Source organism: Astyanax mexicanus, chromosome 8, assembly GCF_023375975.1.
Source record: "Astyanax mexicanus isolate ESR-SI-001 chromosome 8, AstMex3_surface, whole genome shotgun sequence".
In the NCBI taxonomy this organism is placed as follows: Eukaryota; Metazoa; Chordata; class Actinopteri; order Characiformes; family Acestrorhamphidae; genus Astyanax; species Astyanax mexicanus.
In genome coordinates this window covers 18,373,537-18,391,126 of record NC_064415.1, presented here as the reverse complement: position 1 = coordinate 18,391,126, position 17,590 = coordinate 18,373,537, and the positions used below count along the sequence as shown (strand labels likewise).

The 17,590-nt window shown below is 37.3% G+C and overlaps 1 protein-coding gene, 1 long non-coding RNA gene and 1 pseudogene across 2 annotated transcripts; 2 read left to right on the top strand and 1 right to left on the bottom strand.

The window, feature by feature from the left end:
- Window positions 1-1,664: 1,664 nt before the first annotated feature.
- Window positions 1,665-8,510, bottom strand: tm4sf5 (transmembrane 4 L six family member 5). Its single transcript, XM_022678470.2, has 5 exons — window positions 8,117-8,510; window positions 6,743-6,823; window positions 6,142-6,281; window positions 3,845-4,040; window positions 1,665-3,323 (listed from the first exon to the last, which is right to left on the bottom strand). The coding sequence occupies exons 1-5, from the start codon at window positions 8,288-8,290 to the stop codon at window positions 3,306-3,308; spliced, it is 609 nt and encodes a 202-aa protein (XP_022534191.1). The 5' UTR covers window positions 8,291-8,510; the 3' UTR covers window positions 1,665-3,305.
- A 1,372-nt stretch (window positions 8,511-9,882) lies between these two features.
- LOC111194391 (uncharacterized) lies at window positions 9,883-11,752 on the top strand. The gene is made up of 3 exons (XR_007440210.1): window positions 9,883-9,961; window positions 10,594-10,640; window positions 11,291-11,752. It is a non-coding gene; the product is annotated as an uncharacterized LOC111194391 (long non-coding RNA).
- On the top strand, window positions 11,014-11,130 carry LOC125804078 (U1 spliceosomal RNA; annotated as a pseudogene).
- Window positions 11,753-17,590: the final 5,838 nt, after the last annotated feature.

Genomic DNA, 17,590 nt, shown 5'->3' with positions numbered 1-17,590 from the left:
ACCTACTGCTTTTCAGACAGCACAGGCTATTTACTCCCACATATTCAGACACTATGGTATACCTGAAGACATCCTATCTGATAGAGGTCCCCAGTTCACATCCAGAGTATGGAGGGCTTTTTTCGAGCACCTCGGTGTTAATGTGAGCTTAACCTCTGGCTTCCATCCGACTTCCAATGGACAGTGTGAGCGTGTAAACCAGGAACTTGGCAAATTTCTAAGATTATATTGTCATGCTCATCCTTCAGACTGGTCCCAATATCTCATCTGGGCAGAAATTGCCCAGAATTCTCTTACTAACACCACATCTGGTCTCACTCCTTTTCAGTGCATCCTGGGCTTCCAACCCCCTCTGGCTCCGTGGACAGCGGTGTCCACAGACGTCCCGGCTGTAGATGAGTGGATGACTCGCAGTGAGCAGGTGTGGGAAGAGACCCACCAGCAGGTTTCAGCGGCACTAAACCGATACAAGGAGCAGGCTGACAGACGCCGGGGAGACACCCCTCGTTATCAACTAGGGGACCGGGTGTGGCTGTCCACCAGGGACTTCAGGTTTGAGGGGAGCTGCAGGAAGCTCCTACCCAGGTTTATTGGTCCCTTTCGGGTGTTGTCGCAGGTTAATGAAGTGACCTACAAGTTGGAGCTTCCTGCTCAATATAAGGTTAATAACGCCTTTCATGTTTCTCTTCTCAAGCCACTGGTTCCTGGACCGCTCGCGGAGGGGGCTCCGGCTGATGTACCGCCCACGGCAGTGGAGGGGGAGGATTCTACTACCTACGCGATCCGTGAGGTGCTGGACTCTCGCAGGCGTGGTGGGGTGCTGCAGTATCTTATCGATTGGGAGGGCTTCGGCCCTGAGGAACGTAGCTGGGTGGCTGCCAAGGATGTGCTGGACCCGGTTCTCCTGGCAAACTTTCACGCTCGCCATCCTGGTAAGCCAGCTCCCAGGCCCCGAGGTCGCCCCCGGCGATCTTTGTCTGGCTCTGCTCCAGTGTGCAGGGGTTCTCGTTCTCTCAGCCCACGCCTGCCCGGCACCTCTGCTGCTCCCGCTGGTACTCCCTGTCCGTCGGGTGGGCGTCGCCGTGGACGCCCTCGCTCCCGTCCCGCTCCGGTCTCCTCGGGGGGGGGAACTGTCACACCTGGCGCTGTAGGCGCTTCTGTCTCTCCCACACTCAGCTCTACCTGCAATCTGCAGCCTCCGGACTCCATTGCCCAGGATGCACCTCACACTGAAACTACACTGACTCATGATCACATGACACATCACATGCTTCTACCAGGAAGTCGGTCCCCAGAATACTAGGCCTCATGGCCTATAAAAGGGGCTCATTTTGCACCTGTGCTCCGCCGAGTATTGATGGTATTTTTCCTCATACAACGCGTTTCTTTTGCCTATTTTTGTATCTCTTGTTTTTTGACCTTGCTTTGTTCACCGACTCTGATTTTTGCCTGCCCTTTGATATTGCCTGCCTGTGTTTGACCTCTGGACTGTTTCTACTCTGGTATGTTGTATCCCTTCTGCTGTTGTTCGCCCCTGTTGATATATTTCTGTCTGACTATCCCTTTGTCTGCTACTTTATTTAATAAAGTCACGTTTTATCTGCATCAGCGCGTGTCTGAGTCCTGTCCAGCCATGACACAGACCAAACACCAGACACTGAAAATGAATTAAATCAAATTTATTGATAAAATTAGGGGAATATGACTTCAGGAGTGAGCATAGGCCAAAATAACAAATAAAACCAACGAACAAACAAAGACAAATAACTGCAAAATAAAGAAAACTAAATACACAAACTACCCTGACTCCCTGTCACCAAAACAGGAGAAAAAGGTAGCAAAACAAAATGACAGCCACCCCCCTACTTTACCCAAAGACTAATGTATATTGAAGCAAAAACTAAAGCAACACACAGAATGCAAAATGGAGGTGCTGGGTTGGTCTGAGCAGGAAGTTGTTCCAGGTCAGGAAAGGGGAGGAGCCCTGAACGTCTCTTCCAAGTCAGGTTTCCCCCTGCCCTTTTATAGAGTGCGCCCCCGGTGGCCAATCATGGTTCTACAACCAAAAACCAAACACAAACAGCACAGAGGGCATACAAAGAAAAACCAATATGACCAGGGGTCGTAACAGCCCATTTGGGAAACACAACTTTCAGGGTTCAGTAATAAAACAAATTCAGATCCACTCAGAGCCCATCTGGAACTCACCTTGTCCATTTTTACCCATATAAGTCCCACACATGTACCTTCTGGGTCCAACCTTTTTTTGGTTTCTTTGTATTATAAAATCTTTGAAAATCTCTGCATGATATTTGTTTGCTCTGCATGATATTTGCGTGTTCAGCTTTTGTCCTCTGACCTTTTGGCAAAACATTTTACTTGATTACTGATTGTAATCAGTTGATTAATCACAAAATATAATCTGTAGTTTAATCATTTACTAATATAACCTATAATAACAGCTGCAGTAGCGATTCCATCATTCACCATTGTAATAAAACTTCTTCTGATGTTTTTTTATATTTAGATAAATTTAGGTATTACACATATCTAGTTAATAATTCATAAGCCCTTTTGATGTTATCCAGTTTAATAATGAATGATAACAGCAGTATAAATAGCTAATTACATGAAGGTGTTTTGGACATTAAGTTGTTATGTAATCATTCTGTCAGAAAAAATAAATTGTTTGTTTTATGTTCTGTCAGATCTAAACAACATATCATCACTATCATGAAAAAAAACATTTCTCACCTAATTTATGTATTATCAGCTGCTATTCACATAAATAAATTTGTGATAAAAAATGTTCCATTGAACTTGTAAAGAAGTTGTTCCTTCTTATTTCAAATTGTCATTTTGAAAATGCAATCGCATACTAACAATATAGAACAGAAATAAAATAAAATAGAAATAACTGTTGTTCTTCTATTGAATTACTGTAAAATTCCTTTTGTATCACCTTTTATTGTTTAGAGGGTGCAGAAAAAAAACACTGATTTCTACATTGTTAAGGTGAATTCAGACAACTAGTCAGTAAATGAACTACAAAAATAGACTTCTGGCTGAATCAAAGGCAAAGTACAGATATCATTTGTAAAATCATTTTACAAACTTACATTTTGTGTTAGATATAGAGACCTCATATTTTGTGGCCTTACTAGTAATACCAGCATCCGTTTAGCAAATCAAGTATATTAACAAGACAGTGTTGCCTTCTGTCTGTATGTGAAAGTTTACGTGCATACAGCATAAATAAAATGTGCATACATGGATTAATAAAGAAGTTTGATGGTATCATCAGCTCACAATCCTCCGTCTTCCTGCAAAACAAGAAAAGTAGAAAACAATTTTGGTAATTATTTTAGAGTATAGAGTATTTTATAACCGTAGTATATAGTATTTACACAAGTGAAATCATGCTGCTGGTTATTGATCAGACTTTTGTTTGGATGTATTTCTTATCCCTGAGAAAAAAACATAGTCCTTTAGTATCTTATTATCACTATTAATGCAATTTTACATCCATAGTTCATGAGTGGGCACAATAACTTAATAATATACTTGATACAATAAACAATATAGCCTAAGACATGGGATAGGTAAGAAGATAAGCAAATTAAATTTACTGCTGATAGAAGTATTACGAATACCATACCATTAATGCACCATCAGATCAAAACTATCAAACTATCAAAATGTGCTTTATTCAGGCTTATATTTCTTAATCTATGAAGCCATGTAAAATACATTAGAAGTGCTCAGTTATAAGGTAATACTGGATTACTGTGCAAAATTATCTGTATTTTAGTCGTGTCATTCATAACCCTATTGTAATATTTACCCCCTTGCTGCTTCTGCAGTCCCCACAGATGCAGCCCATGCAGCCATTGATGACCTGGATAGCAAGGAGCACCACCTGCACCATGCCCAGCCCCAAGATTATGGAGAAGAGAACAATGTGCCAAAGGACTATATTCTCCGGGTACACGCAGAGAGACCACACTGATTTATTCACCAAGTAACTGCTGTTACCTGTCCTGTATAGCAAACAAGAGAGAGAGAGAACAATTAGAAAGAGCCCTACTTTGTTTTTCATTTAGAAATTAAAAGACGGTTTTAAATAATCCCCTCAGACCTAAATTATCTCCAGTGATGGAAAAATTGTAAGATTGCTGTTTTCTGTCTGTAATGCACAGAAAAGAAAACTCTAATATTCTACTATAAAATCTATATAGCAAATAAATCTAATCAACTAGGATATTTAAGAGCTTATTTTATTTCCATTGCATTGGAAGCCTGTTTGATATATATTTTATATTGACATTTGTATTTCATAAACCATCCCTAAGTGTTCTAAATCACATTAAATTACAAATCTTACTCTGCCTCAATGGCTCTAGTACTACTGTTTTTTTTTTTTCAATTCAGTAGGCAGGGCCCGACTACTGTTTCTCAAATACAACCTGAATACAAAGCTAAGCTAGATATATACAGTATATGCAAAAGTTTGGGCAGCATTGGCCAAATTACACAATTTTTATAACATAAAGAAAAACAGAAATAAACAAAAATCATCGAAAGTTTGGGCACCCTAAGCTTTTCAATGGCTGTTTTTGACAAGGTTCTGACCTAATCAGGCATGAGGCACATCAATAGTTGGAATTAGGAACTGTAATTGGAATTAAATTGCCAAACTTCATAAATGTTTTTCTAATAAAAAACAGCAACCACAGACTCTGCTCAAAACTCAGTTGTTGAAAGATGTGAAAATGACAATAACCCTTGTTACAAAGCTTAGTGTGAAGAATGATAGAGAAATGCCTTGTTTTACACGAGTGCTGTGGACTGAAGTTTAAAATAAAAAACTAATAAAAATATCTGCTTTCAGGATGTGTTGCTGGCAGTGTGATTGTCATTATTTTGCAAGTCAAGAGAAGAATAGTTTTCTAATTTTTTTGATGGATGCATATGTCAAGCCATTTGTTAAAAGTCTATAGCTGAAAAGAGGATGGCTTCTACAATAATGTAATTATCCAAAATATACCTTAAAATCCTCAATACACTAAGTGTGGAGGCCATGACTAAGCTTTTGGAATGGCCATCAATGGTCCACTAACCTAAACTTTTTGTATAAAATATTTTATACAAATACAGTAGGGTGTAATTTCAACTAAAACACAGAGAGATTTTTAACTGACTAAAAACATTGGTAAGCCAGAGATGTTGTTGTACTGAGTATTGAATCTTGTCCAAACTTTTGCCCAGACCCTGATAATTCTTTGTAATTATTATTATTATTATTATTATTATTATTATTATTATTATTATTATTATTATTATTATTATTATTATTATTTGTTTTTTATAAAAGCATTTGAAATGACAAAATGTGTACATTTGGAAAAGGGTGCTAAAACATCTGCATATGAAAGACTGCTTAAAACTGATTCTGATTGGAAAATAAAAGTATATTTTGTGGCAATAGGGCCATCTAGTGGTTACAGAAAAAGTGAGGCCATCTACTGGCTACAGCATTATGAGTTATGATAAAACAGCAAATTTAAAAAGTATTAGAACATGACTTATGTAAAATTAGCCTTAGAGAGACATTTAACCACATGCAGTACTATGCAATGTATTAGTTATAATTTAAAAATCTAAAGTAAAACGTTATCAAAATACAACATATTTGACAGTAGTGCCATCTAAAGTAGAATTGATCATTTAAGGAATGTACAGATACAGTATATAATGAAACAAAGTTCAGCTTCACATAAAAGTAAATCCTTAATATTTAACAGCGTTGGCAGGGTGTGAGTTATGTGATTAATATAACCTGTAATATTGCCTAATGTTATAACCAGTGATTGCGAAATTATCCTACGTTACTGAACTTTTATGACTGTAGTTTTTTATAGTCGGATGATGTTTTAGCAGTGAGCTGGCTGATAGCATGAAATTTATATCTTAATTATTTTACCTCTTGTAATATTGTAAATAAAAAAACACATGTTCTTGGTGTATAGATAATCATTATTCTAAATTACAGGATTTTGTCTTGTTAATTATTGCTTAAATAATAAGCATTTTGTTTATGAATGCTAAATTTAAACATATGGTATTTCAAAAGTGCTTTACCCTAGATCCTCAAACGGGTAGCCCCATTTGTCATCGGCCATTTGGCATTTAGGTCCAATAGCCAGACCAGCAGATGCAACGCTGGTTCCGTATATTGCCCCAATCAGTCCAAACGCAGAGGAAAACACAGAGTTCAGCATCTGCATGTAAATAAACACACACACACACACACACTTATAAAAGCTGTTGTAAGAGTGAACCACACACAAGTACATATTTGTAAAACATCTGGTGTTCCTGCTTCCTGTTTATCTTTTTAAAATAATTTTTAAGTCCTGTAGGGAAAAAAACCCAAGCGTAATTAACAGTCAGGGGTGTTCCAAATACATCAATAACTTTAGTATAATCATCATACATTTACATGATTCTTTACATAAACTTAAAAAAAATTTGAGTACTAAGCAAATCTGTTTTTGCATGAAACAGGAAGAAAAAACAGTGATGCCTGCTTTGTGTGCACTCTGTTACTTATTGACAAAATGTATTGATTTGTGGAAAGGTGATCTCACAATTTAAACACCAGATCACTTTTTTTTCTTTTCTTTTTCCAGAGTTTTCATCCTGAATGTTTAATTTTATCTGCTGGTGTTTGTTCACTCACACGGCAGCGGTTCCCACAGCAACCTTTTCCGCAGCAACCCTTGCCCCCAGCTCTGATTGCGGAACAGCTTGGACACAGCATCTGACGGAGAGCAAATTATCATTAAACACAGGCATAATAAAGACTTTTACAACATCAGTTATGATGTGTGTTTAATAATAGCTGATCGTATGACTCTCTCTGTCTGTGTGTGCGTGCATGCTTGGTTGATTGTTCTTATCTAATCTTAGTCTCAGTGTTTCAGGGGTTTTTCACTACAAAGTGCAAGGCCAGCTTGGACTCGTGAGTAGAGTTATGATAGACCATTGTTGGCAAATATGATGCAGTGATAGGCACAGAACTATGTATGTGTTCACATACACAGTCAGGTGACTTAAATTCATTTGGAATTAGTTTTCTTTTTGATTTTAGTTCATTTAACTAAAATATAGATTTCAAATATTCATAGAAACTTAAAAGGATAAATAAAAAATGCTGTAGCTTGAATACCAACACAGAATCAACAGAACACTATAACCTGGATTTACAGCCTAAATCATAGACATATATTAATTATAATCTGCTGTATGAGCTACAAGTTTACTGTTCAAGTCAGCGTATATGATCGACAAGTGATGATCTTAATCTATGTTGTATGATCTGCAAGTTTTACAAGTTTAGGTTAGTGTTGGGGGAATGACTACACACTGATGCGGAGTTTAAATAGATGAGGCCAGAAGGCAATAAAAAAAATTACAACGCCAACAGCCTGACCTTAATTATTATATACTGATACTGAAACTTAAGTGTATATGTGGCGACAAATGTTCACCTACTCAAAGTAGTTGGGTAATGTTTGTAAATATCCCAAATCAAAACTAATGAATTTATTAAACAACGAGAAGTATGTTTTTTTAGAATAATCATGTGCGTTGTTGTTTATTTAGGGCAGTCTGTTTAATTACGTGTTTTAAGTTAAGACACCAGGACTGGTGCAACAGGAACTGAGCTAAATCACTCACCATTGTCTGGTAGCTACACATTATTACATTAAGACATTTTTTTCAGTACAAGTAAATATAATTATGACAGTAGGCTAAAATAAATGAACAGACTCTGGCAAATAAAAGGTCCAAAACCACAATTTCTAGTTATCTACAGAGAACTAGATCTCTAAAAATGTTTTAAAACCACAATTCAATAAATAGATTATTTACCGATTAAAGTTTCCACATATATTCGATCAAACAACCATTCAAGAGAATTTATGTTTGAGAGTGTATTTTATGGCTCTTGTTGATGCTGAAGTTAACAAGATGTTTTAGAGCAGTGGATACAGAAAGACAGAGAGGAGGTAGAGACAAAAAGAAAAGGAAAGTTTTGTGGTCTACTCACAAACAGTCCACCACCAATCAGTCCTCCCATGAGCCAAACCTGTGTAGAAATCTGACTCTTCTCCAGCTGCTTGCCATCGGGGAAGAACAGCAGCAAGTTAGCTATCATACACACAAACGCTGAGGGCAGCAGGATCAGTCCCACTAACCGTGCACACTTTCCTGTACAACACATCTTCTCAAATGTTTGTTTTGTTGTTCTTCTGTCTTATGTCCTCAGTCAGCTTTAAATGAGTCAGTGTTTAACAGTAACCTTAAACCGAATACCAGCGTAGATGTTAATCTCTTCCCAAAGGATAAATGAAATCAAGCAGAGAAGTAGAGCTAAGTTATAGAGCCCAGTGATGCTGTCGTTATTGTGCCAGCTAATGATAGGCACAGCAGCAGGGAAGTAACTGCTGGATGCCCTTTGGTACTTGTTCATATTTACTGCTCTACTATCAGTGACATTTATGGTTTGTTAACACAAGTGAGTGTGTGTGTGTCTGTGTGTGTATAATGGGAGGGATTCAGGGTTTCCTTGCTGGAGATTAAATCAAAAGGCCAATTGTACAATAAAAATATGTACATGCCTGTAAGATAAAGTCTTATTCAACCAATGTATAGTGATACAGTATATGCCAAAAAAAATGCAGATTGTGACACATTTTAGATGTAATGTAAGATTTTAGATTTAATCTTTAAATTATTTTTTTTCCATGATTTAATGTATTTTCACAAAAATAAAGTTTTATATTGCAAAAAATACACTCCAATTAAACTTCAAATGTGTGTATTTAACAATGATAAGAGCATTAGAATATGTTTATTAGATAAATTGTACAATAGACAGGATGCTTGAGTACCTTATCACCTTTAGAATGGATACAAGATGATGTACGGTTGTACATGGAGGAATACAGGTTTATGGAAGCATATGTAGCAGTTGACAGTCACTCACAAGAGGTAAACTACACAAATGTAGCCTTTGAGAGCATTTTTGTTAATGAATACCCTGCTAAAATATGCACCTGGTGATCAAGAGAAAACATACCCCAAGCTAGTCAAGAGGTATTGAAGGAGCTATTTAACCAGTATATGATATATATTTGTCTGGTTGACCAGCTAGTTTTAAAATGGATTTGTTAGCAGGAAATTTATTCATATAGTGCCTTTCTGATTCCCAAAAACGCTATACAGTCAGGTGGTTGAACACAATGAAATTTCACAAACTTTGTGAAATTGAAGTGAAGACCATCATATACTGGTTGGTAAAACCTGCTCCAAATCATTTTAAATACTTTTTAGAAGATTATACAGTCAACTGGTAAAGCAAAATGAATATTTGTAAATACCTAAAGACAGATAGAGTGAACATTTATTAAATTAATTGAAAGTAATGTTACGTTCATAAAAATGGAATAAATCTGTCAATAATTAATATAGTGATTACGTTCTTAAAAACTGTATTTGTATTTTTTTTGTTCTTTTGTTCTTGATTGTCGTGTCTATAAACAATGTGTATAAGTAAATTAATTAATAACTAAATTTTTAAATAATATTAATAATTGAATTAACTAGTAAATAATTAATTAATAATAGGTAAAAATAATAAAATATATATATATATATAGTATTTAATCCAACAATTGTAAATAATTTACATGAAAAAGTATGAAAAGCAGTATGATTAATAATTATTATTGATATATAAAGTATAATAATGTGTATTAGTAATAATAAATGCTGATTGTTATGTGCGTTGTAAGCACCAATATGACATCATCACATCACTGCGGGTAATCAGAGACACCTGCGGTTGAAGCTGGCGGTCTTGATCCTCGTGGTTCCAGGTTTTGAATGTGAGGTAAGGAGAAAGTTTGTATTTTAATATTACAGACAGTATAAGAATTAGAGGAAGAATAGTAGGAGAATGGCGTGGTATTGTGTGTGTTGTAGTCTATAGCGTTTAGAATGTGTATTTAATGCTGCTTAGTAAATTTGCCGAAGTAGTTCTGGCGGCAGGCCGGGGTGTTCTGTCGAATTTTCCTACCCATCGATACATGCTTCCCAAACGTACTGCGCATGCGCCGACCTACACAATTTAATTATTTCTCCTGTTTTATGTATAATTAATCTGGTTTAGGGGGGGTTTATGTGCAGTAAACAACCTGGACGCACTGTCATTGCACAAAAGTGTAAATGGAAACTAAAAATTACACTTATTATCATAAATAAAATACAAAAGCAGTTTGTAATGAGCTATATTTACTATAACTTTGCCATGGTACAATGAATTATGCAATCCAAATCTAATAACGTACATCTACTGGAATATCACTGGGTACATGCCCTAAAATAGTGCTTCTTTTGTATTTTTACAGTTAAATATACATTGGGGCAGCACGGTTCGACAAGGTAGGAGAATTCGACAGAACACCGGCAGGCAGGCAGGCAGGCAGGCAGGCTTTTGTTTAGTTTGTTTCTGTGTTTTTGCAGGAAATCCTTGTTGGAGATGGCTTGGTCTGCTGTTGCATTCTACTGCTGTAAGTACACTCAGTTTGTAAGACAAGATGCTGTAAATGATAGATCAGTATTTAGATGGCGTTAAAGGGCCTTCATGCTGTTTGAGCGTTGGCGAAACAGCGCCCTCTAGTGGGCAGTCTCCACATGCGCACCCAGACGCAGTGCATCATGGGAAGGCTTTTGCTTGTGGTAGACACTGGAGGTGTTGTGGTTTTGAGAAACATGTGAAAGTGTTTGGACAGCAGTGCATTTGTTGGTGAGGTTTGGGTGTGTGTGCACGTGCGCACTGAAGGTCTTATTTCAGTGTTTGGAGTGGGTAGTGACTGTACCCTATACCGTCTCAGTGAAGAGTACAGCCAGAGGTGGCCCCCCTCCCCAGTGGGTCTGGAACTCATACTTACCTGGCAGGGGAGATACCATGATCAAGAAGGTGGTTCACCCAGGGTGAGGCTCGTCCATTGCACTTCCGGATGTGCTGACCCCTCCCCGCGAATGGGGGTGCGCCGTACCGTAGTGCAACTTCCTCGCGATGTGATTGGATAATTGTCTACGTTCATGATGCTGTATGTGTCGATTTATACGTCAGTGGGAGGGACAGAGTTTGAGGGCGCTGATTGGTTGTTTGTCTGTCAAACCTCTAATCCACGTGTGTTTTGTGTTTTCCTGACAGCTGCTGTCTGTTGCCGTTTTACCGGGTGAACTATAACCTTTTGAGGGCATGTTTTACAGGGATGCGACGATTCTGAAGCTTTATTCCTCTCATATTTAATAATTTTCGTCCAAGATTATTATGTGAATTGTTCGTTTTGTTCATTCTGTATGTGGTTTCACATGGATTTTTTCCTTATTGTGTTTCTATTGATCTCTGTGAGATAAATCCCTGATAGTAAATATATTTATGATCATTGTTCACTGTATATACCTACTCTTTTCATATTGTTTGACATCTTTCTTTTAGCTTATATTTTTACAGTCTATTCATTTTTTACAATTTTGTCTTGCATACTCTTTTTACTTGTATTGATTTTTTTTTTCATGTATTCAGTCATGAAGCATTTCACTGCAAGTATACTGTATATTACTGTATGACTAATAAACTCTGAACTTTTAGGCTAATAACAGTGTGTGTCTACATAATTATAATATATATTCTTATATTTATTGTACAATACATAGGAAATCAGTTATTCTTTTCAAACCCTTTCTGAATTTTACAAGTTTACTTTTTTTTTTAGCACTTTATAGTTGTTATTGTTATGACTCAGTATAAATCAGCACCAGAAATCTGGCATGTAGGGCCATGCACTGTATAGGCAAATAATGTATGTGTATAAAATATAAATAGATATACATATATATTCATGTTTATTCATGTTTAGTTTTAAATCCACTGAATTCAAATTAATTTAAAAACATATTTTAGGCATTATGTAAAATGATGAAAAATCGTTAATAATTGTTCCAACAAACACATTTTATTAAAAATGTTTTAAAGTGTTAACAAATGTAGCATTATAATTAATCATATAAAGTCATTCAACTAAACACTATCAACAAATTTTACATTAAGATGTACATAGTTACAAAGTCTTTTTTTCTCCACAACATACATATACTGTAAAGTTACATCACGTTATCAATTAAGTGCATGAAACTGGGAACAAAGTACAAAATACAGCAAAAATATAAATAACCATTGGCATTAGAATAATTAAGAATATAAAGTCATTAAACACTTTCAAAAACTTTTACATTAGGATGCACATATTTACAAAAAAAAAAACATTTTTTTTCCAGTAACCAAGAACATAAAGCATACATAGAACAAAAACAGCTAACAACACGCAAAAGTGCCATCATTTTTACGGGGCAGAATATATATCCCTGGGTTGCAGACAGGGAGATTTTTTTTACTTGTGAATGTCTGGCTCTTACTTCTGAAGGCTGTTCATTCAGCTTGTACTGCGAAGCTCTCGCCCATAGCGAAGAGCTGCTTGTACTGTGTGATGCGCTAAGAGTCTGAGTGGAAGGCTTTGAGGGCACAGTCGGAGGGACTGATGTGGGTGGACCAGCAATTCCAGAAGCTGCAGTAGATGCAGGCACTGGTCTGGCGATGGTACAGGTGGCAGGTGCTTTCTTTACCAGCGGTGGCATTGGTACAGCTAATGTGAAAGTGCAGGCATCCCCTCTGCTCAAAGGAGCTTCTCAGCCTGTGGTCCAGTGGTCTTGTGCAGGAGCTCCTGTTGGGGTTTGAGGAAGACCTTCTTCTTGTCCCTGTAGTATCGGGCCTCTTTGGTTGGCACCAGTACGGACTGCCGACGATGAGCAGGGGCATCTGGGTTGATAATGCAGACCGTTGGGATTGCCATCTTCAGTTGTAGCTGAAAATTAAAGTAAAAGTAAAAGTAAAATTATTAGACGTAAAATGTGGCAGTAGTAGTGTAATAGTTAGTATTTAAGTACCAGCTTGTTTCCTGTCACCACTAGATTATTAATACTGGAGTATCTAAGAATAAGCAGCATGTTATTGTTGGGTATGTTGTAAGTAAAGCTAGTACAGTTTTATATACATTTATATATTATATAGACAAAGGTAACTCCAATGGACCAAACTTCTGAAAGCAAGCATATGACTCTGCTTTTGTTAGAGTTAATATTCTAAAGCATATCTGAGGAATGTGAGGCATAGTGATGGGCTTTGGTAAGGTTAGGATGTTGGATGGAGCACCATCATTCCCAAAACACATTTTTACACCTTTCTGCACCTTTATGGCATTCGCTATGGTGTCCGTAGCTTGTAGCTATATAAAAACTAGATGAAATTGTAATTTTAACTATTTTTAAGGCGAAGTGCAGACCCACAGTGAAATACAGAGATTACCCCCAACGTATTTAGTGCTCGCATCATTTAGCCTCGTGTAACTGAACACATTTAACGTGATATTGAACTGAAACGGACATAACTGAAGCCGGGATGGGTAACTATAACTTAAAAACATTCAGATATATAGTTTTTACTTAGTTTGCTAGGTTAGCTAGCTAGCTAGCTAACAGATCTCCGACGTGGAGTAAGCTACGGAGACATAGGAGCTAATTAGAGATAAATCCGCCGTCCAAAAAGCTCTCTAGAAGGCTAGCTAACTAATTAATGGTATTAATCAAACATCGACTTGAAAAAACATGAACTTTACCCACTAAATATGTGTATAAATCTTATTTTTTAACAGAGGGACTCACCGCACACTTGCGTCCGTCAAAGCTAGCGCCAGATTCACAACAGCGCCGACGGTGAGCGAACGGCGGCCCGCGATTGGTCCGGACTCGTCTAGGGCGGTAGTATTCAAATATCGGCAATCGGATTGGTGTAGAGTCTACAGTGACCGTAGACTCGACCGTAGACTCCCAATCAGATCGCGTAATTCGACCGTAGACTACCAATCAGGAGCCGTAACTGTCTACAGTCACCGTAGACTTTGCACTACCGTAGACACAAAGCCTCCCCAAGGGGGTGCGCCGTACCGTAGTGCAACTTCCTCGCGATGTGATTGGATAATTGTCTACGTTCATGATGCTGTATGTGTCGATTTATACGTCAGTGGGAGGGACAGAGTTTGAGGGCGCTGATTGGTTGTTTGTCTGTCAAACCTCTAATCCACGTGTGTTTTGTGTTTTCCTGACAGCTGCTGTCTGTTGCCGTTTTACCGGGTGAACTATAACCTTTTGAGGGCATGTTTTACAGGGATGCGACGATTCTGAAGCTTTATTCCTCTCATATTTAATAATTTTCGTCCAAGATTATTATGTGAATTGTTCGTTTTGTTCATTCTGTATGTGGTTTCACATGGATTTTTTCCTTATTGTGTTTCTATTGATCTCTGTGAGATAAATCCCTGATAGTAAATATATTTATGATCATTGTTCACTGTATATACCTACTCTTTTCATATTGTTTGACATCTTTCTTTTAGCTTATATTTTTACAGTCTATTCATTTTTTACAATTTTGTCTTGCATACTCTTTTTACTTGTATTGATTTTTTTTTTCATGTATTCAGTCATGAAGCATTTCACTGCAAGTATACTGTATATTACTGTATGACTAATAAACTCTGAACTTTTAGGCTAATAACAGTGTGTGTCTACATAATTATAATATATATTCTTATATTTATTGTACAATACATAGGAAATCAGTTATTCTTTTCAAACCCTTTCTGAATTTTACAAGTTTACTTTTTTTTTTAGCACTTTATAGTTGTTATTGTTATGACTCAGTATAAATCAGCACCAGAAATCTGGCATGTAGGGCCATGCACTGTATAGGCAAATAATGTATGTGTATAAAATATAAATAGATATACATATATATTCATGTTTATTCATGTTTAGTTTTAAATCCACTGAATTCAAATTAATTTAAAAACATATTTTAGGCATTATGTAAAATGATGAAAAATCGTTAATAATTGTTCCAACAAACACATTTTATTAAAAATGTTTTAAAGTGTTAACAAATGTAGCATTATAATTAATCATATAAAGTCATTCAACTAAACACTATCAACAAATTTTACATTAAGATGTACATAGTTACAAAGTCTTTTTTTCTCCACAACATACATATACTGTAAAGTTACATCACGTTATCAATTAAGTGCATGAAACTGGGAACAAAGTACAAAATACAGCAAAAATATAAATAACCATTGGCATTAGAATAATTAAGAATATAAAGTCATTAAACACTTTCAAAAACTTTTACATTAGGATGCACATATTTACAAAAAAAAAAACATTTTTTTTCCAGTAACCAAGAACATAAAGCATACATAGAACAAAAACAGCTAACAACACGCAAAAGTGCCATCATTTTTACGGGGCAGAATATATATCCCTGGGTTGCAGACAGGGAGATTTTTTTTACTTGTGAATGTCTGGCTCTTACTTCTGAAGGCTGTTCATTCAGCTTGTACTGCGAAGCTCTCGCCCATAGCGAAGAGCTGCTTGTACTGTGTGATGCGCTAAGAGTCTGAGTGGAAGGCTTTGAGGGCACAGTCGGAGGGACTGATGTGGGTGGACCAGCAATTCCAGAAGCTGCAGTAGATGCAGGCACTGGTCTGGCGATGGTACAGGTGGCAGGTGCTTTCTTTACCAGCGGTGGCATTGGTACAGCTAATGTGAAAGTGCAGGCATCCCCTCTGCTCAAAGGAGCTTCTCAGCCTGTGGTCCAGTGGTCTTGTGCAGGAGCTCCTGTTGGGGTTTGAGGAAGACCTTCTTCTTGTCCCTGTAGTATCGGGCCTCTTTGGTTGGCACCAGTACGGACTGCCGACGATGAGCAGGGGCATCTGGGTTGATAATGCAGACCGTTGGGATTGCCATCTTCAGTTGTAGCTGAAAATTAAAGTAAAAGTAAAAGTAAAATTATTAGACGTAAAATGTGGCAGTAGTAGTGTAATAGTTAGTATTTAAGTACCAGCTTGTTTCCTGTCACCACTAGATTATTAATACTGGAGTATCTAAGAATAAGCAGCATGTTATTGTTGGGTATGTTGTAAGTAAAGCTAGTACAGTTTTATATACATTTATATATTATATAGACAAAGGTAACTCCAATGGACCAAACTTCTGAAAGCAAGCATATGACTCTGCTTTTGTTAGAGTTAATATTCTAAAGCATATCTGAGGAATGTGAGGCATAGTGATGGGCTTTGGTAAGGTTAGGATGTTGGATGGAGCACCATCATTCCCAAAACACATTTTTACACCTTTCTGCACCTTTATGGCATTCGCTATGGTGTCCGTAGCTTGTAGCTATATAAAAACTAGATGAAATTGTAATTTTAACTATTTTTAAGGCGAAGTGCAGACCCACAGTGAAATACAGAGATTACCCCCAACGTATTTAGTGCTCGCATCATTTAGCCTCGTGTAACTGAACACATTTAACGTGATATTGAACTGAAACGGACATAACTGAAGCCGGGATGGGTAACTATAACTTAAAAACATTCAGATATATAGTTTTTACTTAGTTTGCTAGGTTAGCTAGCTAGCTAGCTAACAGATCTCCGACGTGGAGTAAGCTACGGAGACATAGGAGCTAATTAGAGATAAATCCGCCGTCCAAAAAGCTCTCTAGAAGGCTAGCTAACTAATTAATGGTATTAATCAAACATCGACTTGAAAAAACATGAACTTTACCCACTAAATATGTGTATAAATCTTATTTTTTAACAGAGGGACTCACCGCACACTTGCGTCCGTCAAAGCTAGCGCCAGATTCACAACAGCGCCGACGGTGAGCGAACGGCGGCCCGCGATTGGTCCGGACTCGTCTAGGGCGGTAGTATTCAAATATCGGCAATCGGATTGGTGTAGAGTCTACAGTGACCGTAGACTCGACCGTAGACTCCCAATCAGATCGCGTAATTCGACCGTAGACTACCAATCAGGAGCCGTAACTGTCTACAGTCACCGTAGACTTTGCACTACCGTAGACACAAAGCCTCCCCAAATGTGGGAATCTCGACCGCATAATTTCTGGTAGTGGGGGACTGCGTTCGCGCTCTCCCCTGATTTCACTGGTCAATAATAGAAGTATTTTCTTTAAAAAACATTGGGGCATTAAGATGTTTTTGTACTAGTTCATGGGAGATGTAGTGGCATGTTATTATAGAGCATGAAACTGTACATACACAATATTAAATAATATATGATGTGCTAAGCAGAAGAGCAGGACAGATAATAATTAAATATAAACTGTAGTGCTGAGAATGGCCCACCACCCAAATAATACCTGCTCTGTGGTGGTCCTATGGGGTCCTAACCATTTGAAGATCAGGGTAAGAGGAGAATAATAAGCTATGCAGAAACAAATAGAAGGAGAACAGTTTGTAATTGTTGTAACTGGATCCTAAATGATCGGTGAAACTGAAAAAATAAATAAGAAGTGTAGAAAAAAGGAGGCGGT

Excerpts from the sequence above, each read along its gene's own strand:
- tm4sf5 (XM_022678470.2), bottom strand. The coding sequence starts at position 8,290 with ATGTGTTGTACAGGAAAGTGTGCACGGTTAGTGGGACTGATCCTGCTG. Across the intron at positions 6,824-8,116 it reads TGATTGGTGGTGGACTGTTT|ATGCTGTGTCCAAGCTGTTC; the intron begins GTGAGTAGACCA and ends GCTCTCCGTCAG. Across the intron at positions 6,282-6,742 it reads GCTGTGGGAACCGCTGCCGT|ATGCTGAACTCTGTGTTTTC; the intron begins GTGAGTGAACAA and ends ATTTACATGCAG.